The sequence below is a fragment of the Pteropus vampyrus genome, unplaced genomic scaffold, assembly GCF_000151845.1.
Source record: "Pteropus vampyrus isolate Shadow unplaced genomic scaffold, Pvam_2.0 Scaffold97, whole genome shotgun sequence".
In the NCBI taxonomy this organism is placed as follows: Eukaryota; Metazoa; Chordata; class Mammalia; order Chiroptera; family Pteropodidae; genus Pteropus; species Pteropus vampyrus.
The window spans coordinates 427,582-448,544 of record NW_011888878.1 but is presented as its reverse complement, the minus strand read 5'-3'; the positions used below and the strand labels follow the sequence as shown (position 1 = coordinate 448,544).

At 32.8% G+C, this 20,963-nt stretch overlaps 1 protein-coding gene across 7 annotated transcripts in view; it reads right to left on the bottom strand.

Moving 5' to 3' along the window:
- Window positions 1-457: 457 nt before the first annotated feature.
- Window positions 458-20,963, bottom strand: part of HLTF (helicase like transcription factor) — a 45,250-nt gene continuing 24,744 nt past the window's right edge. For 2 of the 7 annotated variants that reach the window (XM_011364423.2, XM_023533154.1), the window contains exons 15-25: window positions 19,081-19,224; window positions 18,087-18,225; window positions 17,293-17,428; window positions 15,617-15,796; window positions 12,458-12,582; window positions 11,771-11,961; window positions 8,941-9,066; window positions 8,492-8,604; window positions 7,965-8,145; window positions 5,296-5,376; window positions 458-2,717 (exon numbers count right to left, since the gene is read on the bottom strand). In XM_011364423.2, coding sequence (XP_011362725.1) covers window positions 2,565-2,717; window positions 5,296-5,376; window positions 7,965-8,145; window positions 8,492-8,604; window positions 8,941-9,066; window positions 11,771-11,961; window positions 12,458-12,582; window positions 15,617-15,796; window positions 17,293-17,428; window positions 18,087-18,225; window positions 19,081-19,224 — 1,569 coding nt within the window. In that variant the 3' untranslated portion in view covers window positions 458-2,564. The remainder of the gene's footprint in view (window positions 2,718-5,295; window positions 5,377-7,964; window positions 8,146-8,491; window positions 8,605-8,940; window positions 9,067-11,770; window positions 11,962-12,457; window positions 12,583-15,616; window positions 15,797-17,292; window positions 17,429-18,086; window positions 18,226-19,080; window positions 19,225-20,963) is intronic. The other 5 variants (XM_011364425.2, XM_011364426.2, XM_011364424.2 and 2 more) reach the window with 4 other exon arrangements.

The following is a 20,963-nucleotide window of genomic DNA, read 5'->3' as shown; positions in this document are numbered from 1 at the left end:
GATAATTTCATCTGTACTCACTGATAATAAACATTATTTTCTTGATTATTTCTAATCCTAGAGATATAATTAGGGCTAAATCTACAGTGCAGAGTGTGTGCTATATAGAAATACCACTATACGTAAGTTAGCACAACTCCTCCTTTTCTGGCAGAGGAGAAATAAAATTGAAACCAATGTTTTAAATCAAGACATTTAACATAAACTTTGAAATTATATACAATGATTTCTAAGTAAGAAATTCAACCAGTTAAATTGAGCAAAATAAAAAAAATATATAAGTAAATTATTGTTACTCATAGTATTTTATGTACTGTCAGTAAAAATCAAATAATTATGTAATACAGACATGTAATATACATATGTAAGATAGACATCTTCATAGATGTGTGATATTAATGAAAGATTAAATTGTCTAAAGAAAAAGTCATTAAAATTATGGCACTGAGAAAGCTAATAAATATTTGAAATTTTTATTGATTTTAAATGTAAAACAAAATCCAGTTTGAACAAGTGGAATACAATGTCTGAGATATTTCTAAAGCTATCATTCTACATAATAATGAAACAGAATTTACAGCATAGTATAATGTGAATTTTTCATTCCAGTGGTTTATATATTTTCTTAGGATGAATTAAATTTGTTTTTTTAACACCATAATGGAACTGTTCAAAAACAGGTATATTTTTAGCCACTTGCCCAATTTATCATCATAAATATGTTTTAAAACACAAATCTGTAAATATTTGGGTAAAGAAGCAAGCAAAGTCTTCACTTTTGTAAGCAAATAGATGGTGGTATTTTTTGTTGAAAACTTTGTACTTAACCTCTCTGGAATACTGCTATATAGAGAACCTACGTATTGTATTTCATGAGATGCTGATCAACCCGATTTTTTGCATGTTAGTCCTACAAGGTAAAGAACTTCTCTATTGCTCCTAATGCTATTGAACCAACTCCAAATTATTTCACGCTCATCCCTGCAGAAAGTCCTATTGGTCCTTTTCATCAGCCCTCTGCCTCACCTGCTGCTAAAAGAAAAGGGACTGGGCAAAAGATTCTTCCTACAGTTTCCTTGGAGCAAGAGACAGGGCACAAGGAGGGGAGGACTTAGCTGTTGACAGATTTAACACATACCTTAGATGTGTGCCCTAGAACACAACATTGCCTCCAATTGCCTATCTTTCAGTCAAGTCACTTCTAACACTAGTAAGTAAAATATAAGGTGTTCTTAAGTCTCTATCATTAGGTATCAAGCTTCTCCTGTTATAGTAAGTAATCTCTTCTTTGGATTAAAAAAAAAAATTCCCTTAAGGAAAAAATACCACCAACTTCTTAACCTAACTGCTAAATTATAGCTTATTTGTTTTAAATGTGACTCAATCATCAAGAATTCTGTAGCAACTACTGTGAGTTTGATTATTAACAAAAAAGTAACAAAAGGATGATTAATTCTACAGAAAGATGTAAGGATGAACTACTGAAGGACCAAAATCAAATTCTGATTCTAAATATAATAGCAAAGAAATTTTTCCATTCATAATTAACATGTCTTTAAGAGTTAAAATGATTTTGGGGGTCATCCAGATATCACGCCTCTCACAAATAGTAGTCTTCTGAATTATAAAACTTTATAAAGTTATTTCAAAAAAAATCCTACATAAATAAAAATTATCTATATATAGAAATATCTATTCAGCAATTCCATAATTTAAATATTCAAATCAAATTGGGTAGAATTTGTTCCCTCTTACCCCCACAGACTGTATTTACACACTAACATACCAAGTTACATTTAAACAATGAACAGTACCACCTGACTAAAATGGAGATAATAGTGGTCTAACACAGTCCCTAATATTTTTCATGAACATAAAATTGCAAGTTACTTATGTGAATTATATTTCAATAAAACTGTAAAAAAAAAAAAACTTACTAATCTGGACTTTGGTTTCACATTTTAAGGTTTGGTTCTGAAATGCAAATATGGTTTTCGAAAGTCCAATAAAAAATCAATCTCTTGGTTAGTACTTGGATGGGAGACCACCTAGGAAGACCGGGTGCTGTAGGCATAAAAAAAAAAAAAAAAAAAAAAATCAATCTCTTATATGGTCTGTGTATGTACTAATCTTTTTTAAGGACTGTTGAATCCACTGCATCACAAATGGGAAGCTTTGGTGAAAAAGCAAATGTGTCCAACATAGAAAATAACTATTTGGTCAAAAGTATAAAAGGTTTGACGTTACTTGAAATATGAAAAAGCTGAGTATGTGGAAGATATATGAAAATACTCAACAGAGATACTATGAAAAGTTGAATAACAAAGTATTTTTTTCCTCAAAAAATTATTTTAGGCCACAGTATATAAGAGAACTTATTGCTATTTGAAGTATTAAAAATAGGTTTATATATAGCAGAAATTATGTATCAGTAATACCTCTTTACTGATATAAAATATGCCCCTTTTAGAAGACATATTAGATCTCATTTCTAAAACTGTATTTTTCTTATTTCCCAAACTTCTGTATGTCTGATCAAATTGACCTTACCAAAATCCCACAAATTATAAATCAATTAAAGTTCTAATTTCATTAATTTTAGCTTGTTTCATTTCGTTAGCGTTTGTTTTTTTAGTTCCAAAGGCTCCAGCTGCAAGTTCTCTCTTTGTGTTTTGTATTTTCAGCATATTTTCTTCAACAGAGTCCTTCACAATAAACTTTAAAAAGAAAAAAAAAAAAAGTTAAATTGGTTAAGTACTTTTCAGGTCACAATATTTGAAATCTTTAATGTAAAAAAATGAAAATTTGAGAATGAAAATGTTGGTTTACTATAAAGGAATCTGCTTTCTTACAGTATTATATAGCTTTCAAAAATGGTCAATAATATATTAGAAAACATTTTAGCTCCTTTTTCCTGAATATTTAGTGAGAATATTTATAACATGATATAATAACTAGCGATGAACATTGCTTCCCATTAGCACTCAATATGGTTTTCTCTATAAAGCATATATATGGCCATAAACACACAAATTACACCTTTAAAACCCCATCATCAGATATGAGCAGTACACAGAAAAGCAAACTATAGGCAACTCCGTAACTGGAATATTTACAAAATAAATTTAGCACTATATTTATAAAGCCAAATGAGATTTTCTCAGAAATGCAAGAATGAGCTTTTATCTGGTATAATTCATAACATTAAAAAATTAGAGAAGAAAAGCGATTATCTCAACAGATGCTTAGGAAGCCTTTGATAAAATTCAACATTTATTCCTGATAAAATCTTCATTAATCTAGACATAAACATCCTCAGCCTTATTAAAGGCATCTTCAAGAAACACCAAGAACAACGTACTTAATGTAAAACAATAAAAGGATTCCCAACAGAGAAACAGGTCAAGAATAATTACTATCACTACTACTATTCAATATTGTATAAGAAGCTACTGTTACTGTAATAACTAAAGCTGTGTTATAAAATGTTACTGAAATACATAAAAGACTAAATAGAGAGATACTATCTATGTCCCTGAATGGGTATACTCTTTTATAAAGAAGACAGTGCTCAAATTAATCTTAAATTCAATAAATCCCAAATAAGATTCTTTTTTTAAGTCAGTTAACCTTTATTCAACATCAGCTATATTCAAATGTGTAGAGTTCTTTCCCAGTTGGCATTGTCTCCCAAACACGATTCTTAAATGAGATTTGGTAAACTATATCAAACAGTTCAATTCAAGAATAAATAGTAATAAGTAATACAATTTTCAAAAAGAAATGTAATGAGAGCACTTTGCTCTACTAGATACCCAAGCATACTTTATAAAACCATAGCAGTTATACCAGTAATATTGCCCTAGGAATAAGAAAAGATATCAAGGGAACAGAATAGAGTCCATAAGAGTCCCATGTAATATATATGAATTAGTTTATGAAAAAAGTGACATTTCAAATCAGAAGGAAAAAAGGATGGACTTTTCAAAAACAAAAAATTTGTGATGAGCAAATGGTTTATTTGAAAAAAATAAAATTAGAACCGTATCATGAATCACAAACAAAAGACAAAATATTTCTAAAGAATCAGAATAAATATAGGACATTTTTTAAAATCTGAAGATAAAGACTTCGGTTCTAAGTAAGACCTTAAAATCCAAAAGATATAAAGAAAAAGGCTGGCATGTTTCAAACAATAAAAATTTTAAAACCCTCTCATGATAAAAAGCACATAAAGTTCAAAGGTAAGGAACAGCCTGGAATAAACCATTTCCAATATACATAATAAAACATTTAAAATTAGAATGTATAAAAGGAATACTTTATACTATAATATTGTATTAGCACTTTCTGAAGAAGCTAGGCAAAAGATGTAAACAAGCAATTCACAGAAAAAAATACAACAGATATGTGAAATATACTCAAGGTCTTAGGTAAATGCAAATTAGAAGAGCACTTTTTTGACCATCACAATAAGCATAAATTTACATCATAAAGCCTATTTTGAAAACAACTTGACAGCTAATAAAAATCATAAATTAGAATTCTAGTTTTCTTAACCTATCTTTAAGAAATACTTATATATATGCAGAAAGATGCATGTAATATAATGCTCATATGGCACTTTTTTATTAGCAAATAAATTAGACTGGTTAAATTACGATATATCTATATGCAGGTGTTAAAAAGAATGCGTTTATACAGTAGTCAAATTATAGAGACAGAAAGTAGAAGGGCGGTTGCCAGGGGCTGGGGGGAAGAAGAAATGGTGAGTTATTACTATTTAATGGACACAGAGTTTCACTGAGAGATGAAAAGTTCTGGAGGTGGATGGTGGTCATGACTACATGACAATGTGAATGTACTTACTAACATTGAACTGTACACTTAAAAATATTTTTAAATATTTTAATTATTATGGCATGTCTATTTTACCACAATAGGGAAAAAAAAAAGAAGATCTAGATGCACTTATGTGGAAGTTTCCAATACATCCTGTTAAGGAAGGAAAAAAAAACATGTTGCAGAATAATAAAGTATGATCCCAGTTATCATAAATGAAATTTTTAAAAAGAGATCTACACATAAGAATGAATGTATGTAAACATCAAGAAAGAGACGTTGAATAGCATATATTAAACTACTGATGGCAGTTTTCTCTAAAGAGCAGAAGTGATCATATTTTGCTTTGCATAATTTTATTTTTTTCTTTTACAATAACATATTCATGCATTATTTGTATAACTTAAAAACTCTTATCGACCTAATTTTAAAAATATATGGCTTAAAACTCACTTTTGTGATGATAACTTCCTGCTTCTGGCCAAGTCTATGGCATCTGTCAAAGCACTGATCTTCAGCAGCTGGATTCCAGGCCTAACAATGGAACATGAGTTGCTTTATCACCACGGTGATCTGCCCAAGTTCTTCCATTTCAGTATTCTTTATCTTTTACTGACTGAAATTTTTCTAACAGAATTCAAGTACTGACATTATAAATGCTCTGGGGGAAAAAAAAAACCCACACTTCCCCCATATTCCAAATAACTGCTATGCTAGGCAGGTGCTCTCCCCTGTCATTTCACTCCACTGCTTTTAGTATCTAATACAGGGCCTGAGACATAGAAAGCACACAATATAGATGATTGTTAATCAATAAAATAATACCTTTCTGCTTTTTTTTTCCATTTTAAAGTTGATCTATGTCTGCTTAACAGAGAAAACAAAGTTTACATATCTTCTTACATAACTTATTTGTATCAGAAAAGATATGTAATTGGGTCCATTTATGAAAAAGTGTTCTCTGTTAAATTTTAAACTATAATTCTTGAAGCTCAAAACAGGGTATTTCAGGGGCAAGGAACATTTATATGGCAAAGTACCACCTGAAAATAGAAACAAAATTATAAATCCATAGGTAGATAACTTTATAGTATGATTTATACTTCTTAGGCTGTTTCTGTCTTTCTTTTTAAAATTCCCTTGGGATCAGGGAAAAAGGAGAATTTACTATTAACTTGCTGTAATTTGAGTTTTGGGTTGTTTTTGATATAGGAATTAGATTTAAGGACATATTCAGCTTATGATTTTCTAAAACTGACAGATAATAATACTTTGTGAATATTTTGTATTTCACAACTGGACACATTTTGAAACCATTATACCAAGAGCTCAGGTAAAATGTTCCTTTCTGTTGCCTATATTTTGTCTAGGAACCTTATGTTAAGCTGGCAATAATACATATAGTATGATTACCAAGAATCAAATTTATCTCATTATAAAACTGATAGCTCCCATTCCCACATGAGTGATGCAGGAAGCAATTAGCTTTATCAAAAGCTCCTAATGGAACATCAAAATGAATCTTAACTCTTACACAATAAGGTAAAAGATTTTCATGCTCAAATTTTTCTGATTGAATCTTATTTTTCTGGGACATGGCTTTTGTTTTAAAGTTAGAAACAATATCTGAAAGTTTAAAATGCTCAAACAACTTACTACGAAACTGTTAAAACACTCTACAAGTTTTTTTTTTTTTAACTATAACTGCTAAAAAGTTTAGTTTCTAATCAACTTAATAATATTATTAAATTACTCTATTTGGTATGAACAGCCCCTTCCTTATTAAGTACTGAGATTATAGCCAAAGGAAAAAATAATTTGGGAATTTGTTCCAAAAATCAGCTTCTACGATTTTCATTGGGTTACTATGTAAGTTAATCTGTAGTTACAATGAATATTTTTATAATAACCATAAAATACTACAACTCTAACAAAGATTTAAAAATACATCCACAGAACTAAAGCAAGAAAATACAACAGACCACTGTCACCGATGATATTAATGTGAATACCTAAATATGGCCCTGGTTGTAATCTTACTTGGAAAGTTACCCTCAGGTGAGGAAAAAGCCAGAAACAGATACATGCATCAACTGCATAGCCCAACCAGAATAACTCGAATTTGTATCTCAATAAAATTTCTTTGTTATAAATTTTCTGAGTTTTAGGTAACAAGCTATAACAAATTTTAAATCTGCGAATGCACACAAAAAGCACAGGGTTGCCTCTAGCCCAAGCAGTACCCAGTGCAAATTCAAAATTGAGTTAGTGCCTCCAGCCCAAACCAGCCCCTTTGTGCAATTACGAAAAGGTGTTCTTGTGTGGATGCAGCTCTAGGTCACCCACTTAGGTGAGTAAAGTTCGGAGTAAATTTTAGCTCCCAATCTACCCCTAGGCCTGTATTGTACGACCACAAGTGGTTGCACTGTACGTATTAGACACAAAAATTTACCGCAATCATTCCAGTAATGATATTGTTTCTAAAATTGTGATGCTGGACCACTTGCACCTGAATCACCTATAAAAATGCAGCTTCTTGAGTTTCATTCAATAATTACTAAATCTCTGAGGAAAGAGGTCAGAAATTACATTTTACCAATACCTTTGCACATTAAAGTTTGAGACCATCAGGACAATGCTGGTAGCTACTTTGTTGATCTTGTTTATAGCCAGATTCGGAATGCCTTTAAGAGTTCCTGACACAAAGCAGGATCTCATTGTATGTTGGACAAATGAATGAACCCTCTACCCTTAAAGCATACAGTTAATAGAAATGTATTCTCTAAATAGAGAAGTAGAAAACCACAGTACTTAAGGACAAAGACTCTGATCCTACTTTGCATATTATAGCTGTGTGATGCTGGACAAGTTATTTTACTTCTCTAAGCTTCAGTTTCCTCATCTAAATAGGAATAACAAGATCTACCTCATAAAGGTGGTGTGAGATTTCCATTTGATATACATTTGAGAAAGCCTTTGATAGACATATAATAAGTTATCTAAAGTTTGTCTGAGGCATTTTCACAATCAATTATAACTATGAAGGTATTTACCAAATAGTTTTTATTCTTTATTTTTTTAGAAAAAATAATAATATACCATAAAATCTACAAACTACTTACTGGATCCATTAAAAACACCCGAGAAGCTGCAGAGAGATTCAAACCAACTCCACCTGCTTTTAAGGATAGAAGCATTATAGTTGGAGATCCGGCTTCAGTGTTTTGAAAACACTGAATGGATTCAACTCTTTTCTTTTGGGCCATTGAACCATCCAAACGAGTAAACACAAATCCGGAAGCTCTAATGGAAGGGACAAACAAGACAAGTAACACTTCTTATACTATAAACAAAACACGTTAAGTACTTACAATGTCTTCATTCAACCAATTCTTTACTCATTTATTTTAACAAATATTTATAAACCATCTACCAATATGTCAGACTCTACAGACAATTTTTTTCCAATTCAGAACTTAATCTTTAAAAACCCTTGATCCCAGGAAATATTCTTTGTTGCGACTTTAAATGTTATTTTAGATAGTGAAATAAATAAAACTGGTAAAACAAAAATATTTTTTTGCTATCCAAATCAAAACACTTACGTAAAAATCCTTTTACTCAAAGTGAGAAACACTGTTGAACTTACCTTAGTGGTGTTTCTATTAAAGACAGAAACGTCGTAAACTGAGAAACAACTAAACTTTTTATGTTGGGGTTCTTCTTTCTTAAGTCAATCAATGCATGCATTAAGGCATTAATCTGAAAAAAATTAGGACACCCATTAGATTCCATTTTGAATTGGCAAAATGCATCCAAATTTTTTTTATTATGAAGAGAAAGGTGCTGCCATGTTATTTCCCTAAAATGCAAAAGACCACTAACTTTTTAAAATTAAGACTGAATGAATACTATCATAATCTGAAACCTTTCTTTTCTCTGAAATCTACCACCAAAAATTTAAAAAAAGCCAATAACCATCAACAGAGTATAATATTCAAATGACAAAATTAAAAGCATAATTATTATTTTTATATATAGTATTTCTTTATATAAACACAAAACAAATACTCAAATATTTATGCATGTGTATTTTACCTTTGAACTGGATGTCCATTCCATGTTAGACTTTTTCTCAGTGTCACAAGCCAATTCTTCTGGAGGACATTCTAATAAATTATCACCATGTATATCATTTCTGCATAAAGGGCATTTAGCATGTGGCTATATAAGAAAGAACAAAGTATGAATGATACTTATCAAAGGAATTGAAATAAAAATTTGCCTAAAATTTTTAAAAAGTATTTTAAATTCTCTATCTCTAATAGCTAGTATTTTATTAAACTTCTATTAGATTCATCCATTTGAGAGAAAACTGTACATGCTGAACTCCAGATAGATATAATGTTCTAATGTGGTTAAGTGGGATGGGTAAAAAAGAGCAAAAGTGCATGATCTTGACCAGCAACAAGAGCTTGACATAAATATTATACTATTTGCAGACAAGTAATAAAACTGTGAATAACAGTTTCTCGAACCTAACTACAATATAGCAAACTAGTTGGAACTATTTAGAAGGAAAAAAATTTCTTTCTTGATGGCCTGTGAACCAGTCAAGATTTGTTAAATCCTATCAGGTTCATTCAAAGCAGTATCTGTTGTGTCCATTTGTACTAAGACATGATAATAAGATTATTTCTTAAATAACTATATATCAAATACCATTATAATAAAAAAGATTCTGCAACTGAAACAATGTTAGAAGTCAGTATAGTGAGATTACCTTTAAAGAGGAAGGAGAGCATAAATGACTAGGAGAGGACACAAGAAAGTCTAGGTAGTTAGTTACATGGATGTGTTTAATTCTTAATTCACTGAGCTATACAATCATGACTTGTGCATTTTTTATTATATATATATCACATATCAAAAATGTTTTTAAAAATTTTACCTCAGTTGAAGAAATGCTTAAAAGATTATTCTACTTCAAAAAATTCTATCAAACATAAGACCTATCTTAATCAATAGCCAACAACCACATGCAGCAATTAAGTCCTTGAAAAGTGGCAAAGTCAAATTGAGATGTGCTATAAGAGTACAATAACACTGGATTTTGAACATTTAAGTTTAAAAAATCATGTAAAGTATCTCATTAATAATTTTTATACTGCCCTGGAGGAGGGGGCAACAAACATACACTGCAGTAGCTCCTGTGACTGTGGTGCCTGTGAAGACCCAAGTATGCAGCTCCAATGGCATGGTCAGTAAGTGCCACGGGCACAAAAGGCTGGAATCCGGGCATCCCTGGCCGCTGCATCCTAGAGCAACCAACGTCAGCCTCTGCTTACAACTACAGCTGTGACCAGGCTCCCACAGACTCTTGCACCTGGCAGCCTGCCATGAGGCCATGGACTTGGAGGGGGAGGTAGAGGATAGTCATACTGGCTTCTCTTCCTAATGCTCTTAGCAGGACATGACTTGGCTATGCCCTGTCCCTGTCTGCTCTGTGGGATGGAGGCCACTGACAACAGAACTCCCTTGACTGCTTGGTGGGCTCATGGACCCTACCCCAGGTGACCCCTAACACCAAATGAACCATATAAACACAACCGTAGAAATCTGACCTAACCCAATGGATGACAGGCTTCCTAGGAGCCCAGCCCCCACCTCTACAAGAGAGAAGGCCTTTGTAGGGGGGTGGCTGGAAGCCCTTCATCCTGCCCTCAACTCCCTAGCTACAGTTGAAACTCCAGGGCCCCACCCTCCACCCTCCGGGGCTAAGTGTCCCCCCTGGGCAGGCCAGAGCAGCTCCCTTAGCTGGACACTCTGTTCCCAGGAGAAGGGATGTTTCTGGGAAGAACTCGTGGCCAAAGGGCTGTTTCTGAGGAGGACATGACCCTGGCCAAATCGAGGATATAGCATCCATCCCCTTGTCAGCAACTTCTAAATGAAATAAGTTGTCTTCTCCAAAATGCAAAGCCCTGGCCTCCCCTTGGGTGACTCAGGCCAATGACCCCAAATTATCACAGTCCCTATACCAACTCCCACTTTTGCCCCAGGGGTGCCTGAATGTTTGGATCTCGAGCAGATGTAGTTGGATATTCCTGGCCCTCTAGGCCTCATCAAGAACCCCTGGTATCCTGGAACCCCACCTGGAGGACCATCCCACTCCACAGCTGGGGGAGGGGGGTGTTTTGCCTCCACTGCAAAACTCACTGAAGCCTCATACTTAGACCTGCCTTCCTGCCAGGACCCTACACAGCTGTGGTCTGATTCCTTTTTGTAGCTCCCAGCATTTGTCTTCCCCCAACCCCACACCTTCATGGTATTTATTTCAGACCTCCACTGGAGGCAACATAGAGACACCTCCACAGCCTGAGGTAGATGCCTCAACTCATGAGGTCCCCATCATGATCTTGCAGCATGGGCCATTTCCCATGCCCCTGACCCTTGCCAATCTACCAGGGGCACTTCACTGGCTGAGGCCCTGTTCCTCAATCACTAGAGGCTGCTGGTGTAAAAAAAAGCTCATGTCTACAGGGAAAAAATAAATTAATCAATTATTTCTATATTTTAGATATACTGGATAAAAAAGTTAACTTCATTTGTTTCTACTAGAAAATTTAAAAGTACCTTTGGGTCTCACATTATTGACTTATTTATTGGACAGTGATGATGTAAACCATCAGTAGAACTAGGATATTGAATGAAACATGCCTCCAAAAATACAGTATCTTTTTACGTTAAAAAGGTTTAATTATAAGAAATATATCACTTATTAAATACTGATATAATTAACCATGAAAGATATATTAGTTAATCCAAGCATAAAGCTCCTTCTAGGCTGTTGAACTTGAGTTTTCATTACACTCAAGACTGGTTGCACCACTCCATCAAACACTGAATCTGTACTAAGCATAAAACTAACCTGTTCATTCTGAATGACTTGGCAAATACAGGGTTTACAGAAGACATGTGCACAATGTGTTATGACAGGAACTGTTAAAGAATCCAAGCAAATTGCACATTCTTCATCGGAACCTGAGCTCAGAATTAACTTCATCTTCTTTATTAACTTCTTTCGTAGTTCTTCGGGTGTATCATTTCCTAGAGAAAAGGCTGAAAAATTAATTTCAGAGCAAATTTTGTAATATGACTAGACAAGTTAATCTTCTATATACAGGAAAAAGTTTGCTTGAGCAATCTTTAATCCTTTTCTATCATAGGCAAAATGCATGGTTTAAATTTGAAATCCTGGCCTTTTGAGCCACATTTCTCTTGCTCAGGCCCACTTCCACTTCTGAAGTGTACTTTTCCCTTCTAATAAAACTTTTCTACTGTAGATAGATAGATGATAGATAGATAGATAGATAGATAGATAGATAGATAGATAGATACATAAAGTGTGTCTATTAGTGGAAATACTGGAAGATCTCATTAATATCCCATTCCATTGGTAAGAGAACTCTTGGGTACATTCCCAGTTGAGTCCTATACGAAAAACAATGTCTATCTGACAAATAACAAACTAAATTTAAGCCATATGAAAAATTTCTCATTCTTATTTAAATATGTCTAACAAATATAATGGTGTAAACCAATCATATTTACCTACCTGAGGGACCACTGGAAGACACTGCATTTGTAAGGAGCTGAGTATGACAACAAATCTGCCGCAATCTAAGCAAAAGACCCAGGACATCTGCATAGTGTGCAAGCACAGTCCCTTCATTAAAATACCTTAAGGTAAAAATGTTAAAATATTATGAAATGTTAAATAACATAACAAAATTTCATATTCTAACAGTCAAATAAAAATGGCATTGTTCTCTTCTCTGGAAATCACATCAAAACAAGAATAAGGAACAGAAGAGCAAACGTTATCTTTAATGAAACCAGGAGAGATTTGTAAAAATTAAGCAAAATTATAAGAAATGGCTGCTGACTGCAGTATAACTAAGATAGGAAGATGCCAAGAGATATGACTACAGATCTCAAACAGACCTTCCAGAGCACAATTCTTCAAAATAGATGTCATGCCCCAAGGGGAAAATCAGCTTCTCTCATGCACAAAAACAGCATGTACGACTGATGGCGTCAACTTCCCCTGGAAAAGTTTTACACCAAGAAGGAGGGAAGGCAAACTGAATAAGAAAACAACACACAGACCTGTGTTTTCAAAAGACTATGGCATAGCATTCCACACTGTAAGGAATCTTAAAGCTTCTGGTCTCTGTTATGTGAGCACAAGCGAAACCTAAAAGAACTTCCATGTAACCTTGAGTCATAAACAGGGATACATCCTGCTAGCCTGGGGCACAGGTATGATCCCATCTCCTTCATATGAATCTCTTGCTAATCCAGAAAGAACTAAAGATATTCAAATATAAGTCATAACCAGCTAAGAGCAAGAGGGAGAACAAATGACAGTGAAAGAAAACTCATCGGAAAAATGTTGCCAAAGAGCAAATAAAAATCAGGACCACGAATATTGCCATAACTTAACACCACTCAATAAAACAATTTCTCCTAAAAGAAAATCCAACAGGTTAAATCAGAGACAAAGAGCTTCAAAAAGGTACGGTAAAACAGCAAAGAAAATAAAGATGAGCCAGCATAGCTCAAGAGTGTAAAAGAGAAAAGTGAACCATCAGAGATAAAAGCCACACTGAAACCAGAATAAAAGAGACTAGCCACTGATAAAAACATAGGAAAGAATGTGGGAAACAGGATAGAGAAAAGCAAAATTGAACAGAAAGATGTAAAGAACTGAAGTTGAATAATATATATGGAAAAACAAAGAACACCTTTGTTTACACAGAGAGAAATAAAATGGAACAGAAAACAATATTTAAAGAAAACTTTCCAAAAAAGGTCAGGGTTTCCCACAGAAACATTCGATATAAAGTCCAGAAGAACAACGACAATACAGATTCTGAAGGAAGAATGGATGATCCAAAATTATACACTAAACCAATCTGATATTTAAATATTCAGGCAACAGAAGAAATTTAGCCTAATTATTAGAGCACAGACTCTAATAGAGCTAGATTGTCTGAGTTCAAAACCTGATTCTTCCAATTTAACTAAGAAACCTTGGACAGGTTTCTTAAACTCTGTCTTGATGTGAATGCTGACAGTGGCATAGTAATAATAAATACCTCATAGGACTGTTGGATTAAAAAAGTTAAAACATACAGAGCATTTAGAATACCGCCGACACCATGGTAAGCGATGTAAATATGTATCTGTTATAACTAATAGTATTATGGGAACAAATACTTCTAAATATTCAAGAATGTGAGAATAGGCAATATAAAGATTAAATTTACAAGCTCTAGAACCAAATTGCCTGAGTTTAGATACCAGCTCTGTCATTCACTAGCTGTGTGACACCAGTACAAGTTACCAAACTGCTCTGTGCCTCTTTGCTTTGAAATCTCTGCTTTGAAACCTCTTTCTTAAAATAATCTTTCTCAATATCTGTAATTCCTAATAAACTTACTTTGAAACTCACTGAAGTTCTTATGTTTTGAAGATTCTCCTATTTTCTCAGCCCTGTTCTGCCTTCACTTGTTTCACATTCATTCTGGTTCCTGTGAGTATTCACATCAAACATGCTCTTGCTTGGATAGAATTTCTCACCTTCTACCAATTCCCAGTCCCTTTAATATACTTCATCAACTTCTATTCCCAGATTTCCACGTGTTGTTGGAAAGTCAGACTGACTTAACCTCTAAAGACATCCAATAATCCAATACTACATGAAGTCTCTCAACCACTCTTAAAAATCCTACCTTTGTATGACTACTGAAATCCAGTCTTCTTTCCTCAACTTCCTACCCTTGTCTCATACATACCCTTGTCTCATATTTCACTGATTATGCTCTTGATATTATATACTCCCACCTAGGCTTCACTTTTCTCTACCGATTTGCTTTATTCTCTTTTGTACCTGTACTCTCTTCCGTGTCCTCTTCCTCTTAAGGCAGTTACCTAAATACAACTATCAAATAATTGATCCAGCAAACAACTATCAATCCTATTGACTAGTCTCACTCTTCCTCCTTTTACAAACTTTGTGAAAAATGATGTACCCCTATAGTGGCTAGTTCTTTGTAATCCTCTCAGTCCTACAATTTGGCTATATACCTCATTCTGGTGAAACTATTCCGATAGTTTACACCAGTAACCTCTGAATCACCAAATTAAATAAACTTTTCAAAGTGTCTACACTATGTGACACTACTGACTATTCTTTCTTGATTATGCTCTTTCCTAGGATTCTATAACAGTTTTCTTTTTCTTCATACTCCTCTCCTTGATAGAATCTCCTACAAGTGGTTTTTCTTTATTTTCTGATTTCTTGAATGTGGGCAGTTCCCAAAGTTTTGGTCCTGAAATAGGTTTACTTTCTCTACATATATACATCTCTCAATGTTTCATCTACCCTCATGACACAGAGCCCGGAATAGAGAAGCAAGCAAGGTCTTCTGACTAGTAATTCAGAACTTGCCATTTCAGATCAACTTTAATTTTTCCCTATCTTAAGAAATTACTTACCTGGTAAATTACAATATCAATTCATCCACTTTAACTACTAATTTATAAGAAGTAGTTTAAATATGAAGAAGCAGATGATAGTATACAGACGAAGTATATCTCAGTATACTTCAGACTTTACTGCTAACTTATCTTAAAAATGCTATATTCAGTTAAATGAGAAACAAAGAAAATAAAAATTATTTTCTAAAATGGCTTTCTTTCTCCATACCTTCCAATAGTATCTCTGCCTTCATTTTTCACAGACTGATAAATCTTTCTCTCTTCATCTGAAAGTGTAATGTGCTGAATAAATACTTTACGTTCTGGTAACTCCAAAACAGGTTTTCCTTTAATTTTGCTTGTCTTTGTTCTTCTAAGTGTAATATTTTTAATTAGGGACTGTAAACGCCTAGCCAAAATAAAACGAATAATTACATAACCTTTTATTTCTATATAAGTTAATTCAATAAGAACAAAAAAGAATATTTTAAACTATTACTGTTTTATAACCTTAATAAAGGATTTACTAAAAATCATTCATTTGGGGTATTACCCAATCTGATAATCACAGACATAATCTACAAACAGAAAATTATAGCAACAAAATGCTTTGACATTTGCCCTCAATTCAATATCTGTCATATGGTTGAATCTTTAAACTTTTCTCCCCATTTTTGTTCTAATCACTAACCTTTTTATTTCTCAATTCCTCAAATACATCACCCATATTCAACACTCAAATTCTTAATAAGCACCTATCATGCTTATTAAGTGCAAGGTATTATACTAAATATCATAAAATATAAATAAGTAAGATCTTACCTTCAAAAAGTATTTTCACTATTACCAAAATCAAGATACATAAATAAATAATTTTTATAAAGTAATGAATGCCATAACTATAAAAACATTTGACAATCCAGTAGAGGGAGAAATGCCTTCCAGGTTCTACACCTTTACACTACCTTCTCAATATCGGAATAAAAGGAAATATAGAAATTCTTTTTTTAAAAAAAGTTTTTTCCTAACACTGAAATATAAATACAATTCCTTAAATTATAATTTAAATAGCTGGATCTAGGGAATCAAGTAGACAGTTTTGCAAACTAGGTTAGTGGCTTTTTAATTTTCACTAGAACTCACAGTAAGAAATACAGTTTACTTCATTTAGCAAACATAAACATAAGCACATACACTTATAACACAAACATTTCATTAAACAGTACTTACTATGTGTGATGCTCTCTGCTATTAAATTTTTGACTATTTCGTTATAATGCTAGCTGCCATCTTTTTAAATAATTTCACAAACCACTAATGAATCCCCAAACTTCTATTTGAAAACCAATATTCTAGACAAAAAACTTAAACCACATTTGCCTAGTACCTTGCAAAATGGCTATCAATAAGTTGAATTTTATTTATGTTCTCAACTTTTATCTGTCTCCACCAGAAACAACTTTCTTTTATAAAACTCTTCTTGATGCCATTGTACATTATTCCATCATTCAATTACCACTATATAAAGCTACATACAAAATACGTTATAAAAATTTAGTGCATACTGGACCCTCAGAGCATACAATGTTTTTCCTGTCATTACTTTATCTATTAATGGTGGTTTCAGGGGTTATAGCAATACACAAAGACCACAAAGTCCTGTCTCTCCTTTCAGTTTGACAAAAATCATAGGATGGAAGGGTTTGTGTTTTAGTGGTAGTTAGAAATCTTTGTCTCCCAAAACAAGAATCACTAGGTTCTGAGAGTCAAAGGCATGAAGTTGTAAACACTTTCTGGAGAGGAAAGCCAAAAGTCAAGTTAAAACAGTAATGAAAGTGGCAAGTGGTTCAAGTTGCTAACAGTTATTTGTAGATAATAATAATCATTTGTCATGAATTTACTTACCTAAGTCCTCCTTCATCTCCCATTGTGACAGGACGCTGTATTGTTCTATGCCACCACTCTCTATCAATAAATGGTTTAAGTTTTAAAAAGGAAAGAAGAGACCACAAGTCCTTTAAAGAATTCTGAATTGGAGTACCTAAAAATAACAGAAAATTGTTACAACTCTATAACCAGCATATCCAATCAGGATAGTCATTTGGCCCAACCAAAGGAGACAACAGTTGAAAATGGGCACTCTGTACTAGGCACACTCACTATCAAGCTGATATTATAATCCTTTCTTAAACATGTGTAACCTCGAAATATAGTTTTGCCCTAAATTTCAGCTCTCACTTGCCTTACTAACAAAGAAAAAGACCACAGATCCAGCAAATTCAGCTTTCTCCTTATCAAGAACACGTGCTTTTTTGATTTGTAAATCAGCAGCACTAGCAAGAAGGGAAAAACTGATTTGAGTTTATGTTCTCTTTCCTATCCTCTAGTAAAGCAAACAGGCTCTAAGATGGGAAGCAGAAAACTTAAGATTCTGATTGAAGAATTAAGATGTCTAATGAATCTCCAATGTTCAAAAATAAGTCTAGTAAGATTGTCCCATAAATTAACTATAATTCAAATGTTGTTATTTCATGGGAAATTATGAAGAACAAATCAAAAATTTTACTAAATGATTTCTATGATTAATTTTAAAGCAGACTTTATAGCCACTTGACGTTTACAAAGTTACTTCACTAACATACTTAATCATACATATTTGGGAGTTAATTTTTTTTTTTTAAGTATAATGCTATCATTACCTGTTAATACCCATCTTCTTTCTGCTTCTAAATCAAGAACAGCTTTTGTCTGCTGAGCATTTGGATTTCGTATGGCATGTCCTTCATCCAGGATCACTCTTAGCCATCTTATGCTATGCAATGGACTATCACCTTTCGTCTGAATAAATGTTTCATGTGAATTAAAAACACAGGAAATTAAAATTGTACTTTATGTAATTTGATAAATAATATGAGTTATTACTCTCAAATCAACTTACTATTGGTAGGTACTGCTTTAAGCAACTACATACATTAAATATCAAATGTTCACAAGCTTATGAAGTATTATTACTCCTATTTTACAGATGAGAAAGATTGAAGCACCAGGTGTGAAATATGTTGCTTACAGTACCACAGCTAGAAAGTAGCAGAGCTAGCATTCAAACCCAGGTAATTTAGTTATCTGCTGTGACCTGGCTCAGACTGAAACATAGTGATGATATAAAAATTGTCAATTGTAAAAATTATATGAATATAACATAAATACTCTCTTTAGGTAAAAGTTAACATTCTTATCAGAACACTAGAATTTTGAAAATAAGGTATTTTAAAAACATTTTAACTTAAAAAATGAAATTATAGACAAACAACAATTACACTTCTAAATGACTTGGGAAACAAATTTCAGCTACAAAAAAGTTTATTTTGGAACTGGGGCAATAAAATCATTGTGATAAAAAACAATATTCTAGAATATTTAAAAAATAGAATTCATTTACAAATGGTTATATATACTTAGTTACAATTCAAATTTAAAATTTTAACTTTGAAGTGTTCTAAATGAAAAATGTTCTTACATTATTATCTAAAAGTGCAACCTTTTATTTACAAAACATTAAAACACAATTTGCTATTTATTTTTAAGTATTTAGAAAGAAAAAAGAATAAAGCCTGAATTTTAGAACACTTTAGAAACCTGAAACATATTTCTTAAATTTAATTTTTTAAAATCTCTGAGTATTAGCATACTTACTCCATAGTCATGAGTTAAAATATTGTATGTGGTCAAAACAATATCCTGTTTTGAAAGCAAGGCTGGGTCTCTAATACGATCAGGACCATAATAAACATAGAAATTCAAGTGCACATCTGATTTTATATGTTGTCCAAACTGGTCCTGAAAGAAAATTTGAAATATTTTGAATAATAAGCAGATTAGTGTCAGGTTAAATATGTATATAAAAAGTACTGTCCTGGTAGTAGTGTCACATTAAAATTACATAAGATCAAGTTTCTTGAAACTAAAATAAGAATGATAATAATACTAATTATCATTTTATTGTCAGAAAAACTGACACATATACAATAACATATTGTATAAACTTTGCCTGGTCCTACCAATGAGCAGCCACTTCACTTTTAGGAGGAAAAACAAACCAAGCTTCTTTTTTTTTTTTTTTAATTAAGTTTACTGGGGTAACATTGGCTAATACAATTATATAATTTTCAGGTGTACATTATCATTTCAAATCTGTATATTCTATCGTGTGTTTCCTTCAGCTACCATATATTTGATCCCCTTTATCCACTTTACCCTCTTCCTAAACCCTATATTTGACCTCCTATACCCTGTCTACCTCCCCGCTCCTCCCGCACCCCACTAGTAACCACTAGCCTATAGTCCATGTCCATGTGTCTCTGTCGGTTCTGTTTGTTTGCTGCTTTTAGGTTTATATCCCACATATAAGTGATAGCATGTGATTTTCAACATTTTCAGTCTGGCTTATTTCACTTAGCATGATTATCTCGAGGTCCATCCACATTGTCGCAAGTGGCAGTATTTCATTTCTTCTTATGGCTGAGTAATATTCTATTGTATATATGTACCACAGCTTCTTTAGCCAATCATCTATTGTAGGACACTTTGGTTGCTTCCATGTCCTGGCCACTGTGAATAATGCTGCTATAAATATCAGTGTGCGAATATCTTTTTAGATATGGAAAACCAAGCTTCTTTAAAATAATAATTAGGTTTTCAAAATTTAATATTTTAACACAAAGTATCTTTAATGTTTCCAGTTAGTAAATAGACCTAATGATATGAAGATTAAGCAGTAAAAGAACAACCAATTATTTTCAAGAATGTAGGCAAAGATTCAAGCACAGTATCCACTTTCATTCATTATATGCCTGCTACGTGCCAGGTATTAACCAGAGGATCGTACAGCTGAAAAGAAAAGTAAAACCAGGTTCCTGCCCTCTTTGAGGACATAATCAGTTTTTGAAAACTTCTTTTTGGTCTTTTTATTAATCACGAAAAAAATATATATCATGATTAGATTAAAGACAAGAGAGAAAGACAGCTGGGAAACCATTAGGAAAGAGATGAAGCCCTAAACCATAATAGCATTACGAATAGAATAAAAAAACAGGTGTGAAAGAAAGATACTAATAAGGATCGATGGGACTTGAGGACTAATTAAATATGGGATATCTTCATAAAGAAAACAAAGAAGCCACATACTTAAAATGACTGCCTAGAACTGTGTGATAAAATATAGGGAAGTTTAAAAAAGGAGGGAAATAAGTATAAGGATGAGAAACAGATAAAGTAACTATTATTTTATACATTTAAAAATTTTGATCACTACAGAATAACTGACTGGAGAAGTATACTAGGAAAATTTAAAGACTGGTTCATAATGCAAGTACAGATATAGATTTTAAAGTTATCAGCAGACAACACATGAAGTAAGATTTTCTAGGGAGAACATGTACAATGAGAAAATAGGCCTACAGAATACCAATATTTAAAGAGCAGGCTTATGTTTCTATTGGGAATTATAACATGATGCCTGGGATATCCTAGGAGAGAAAAAAATGGCTAAGATGAAAGAGGCTCTGTTCATCTCTCTG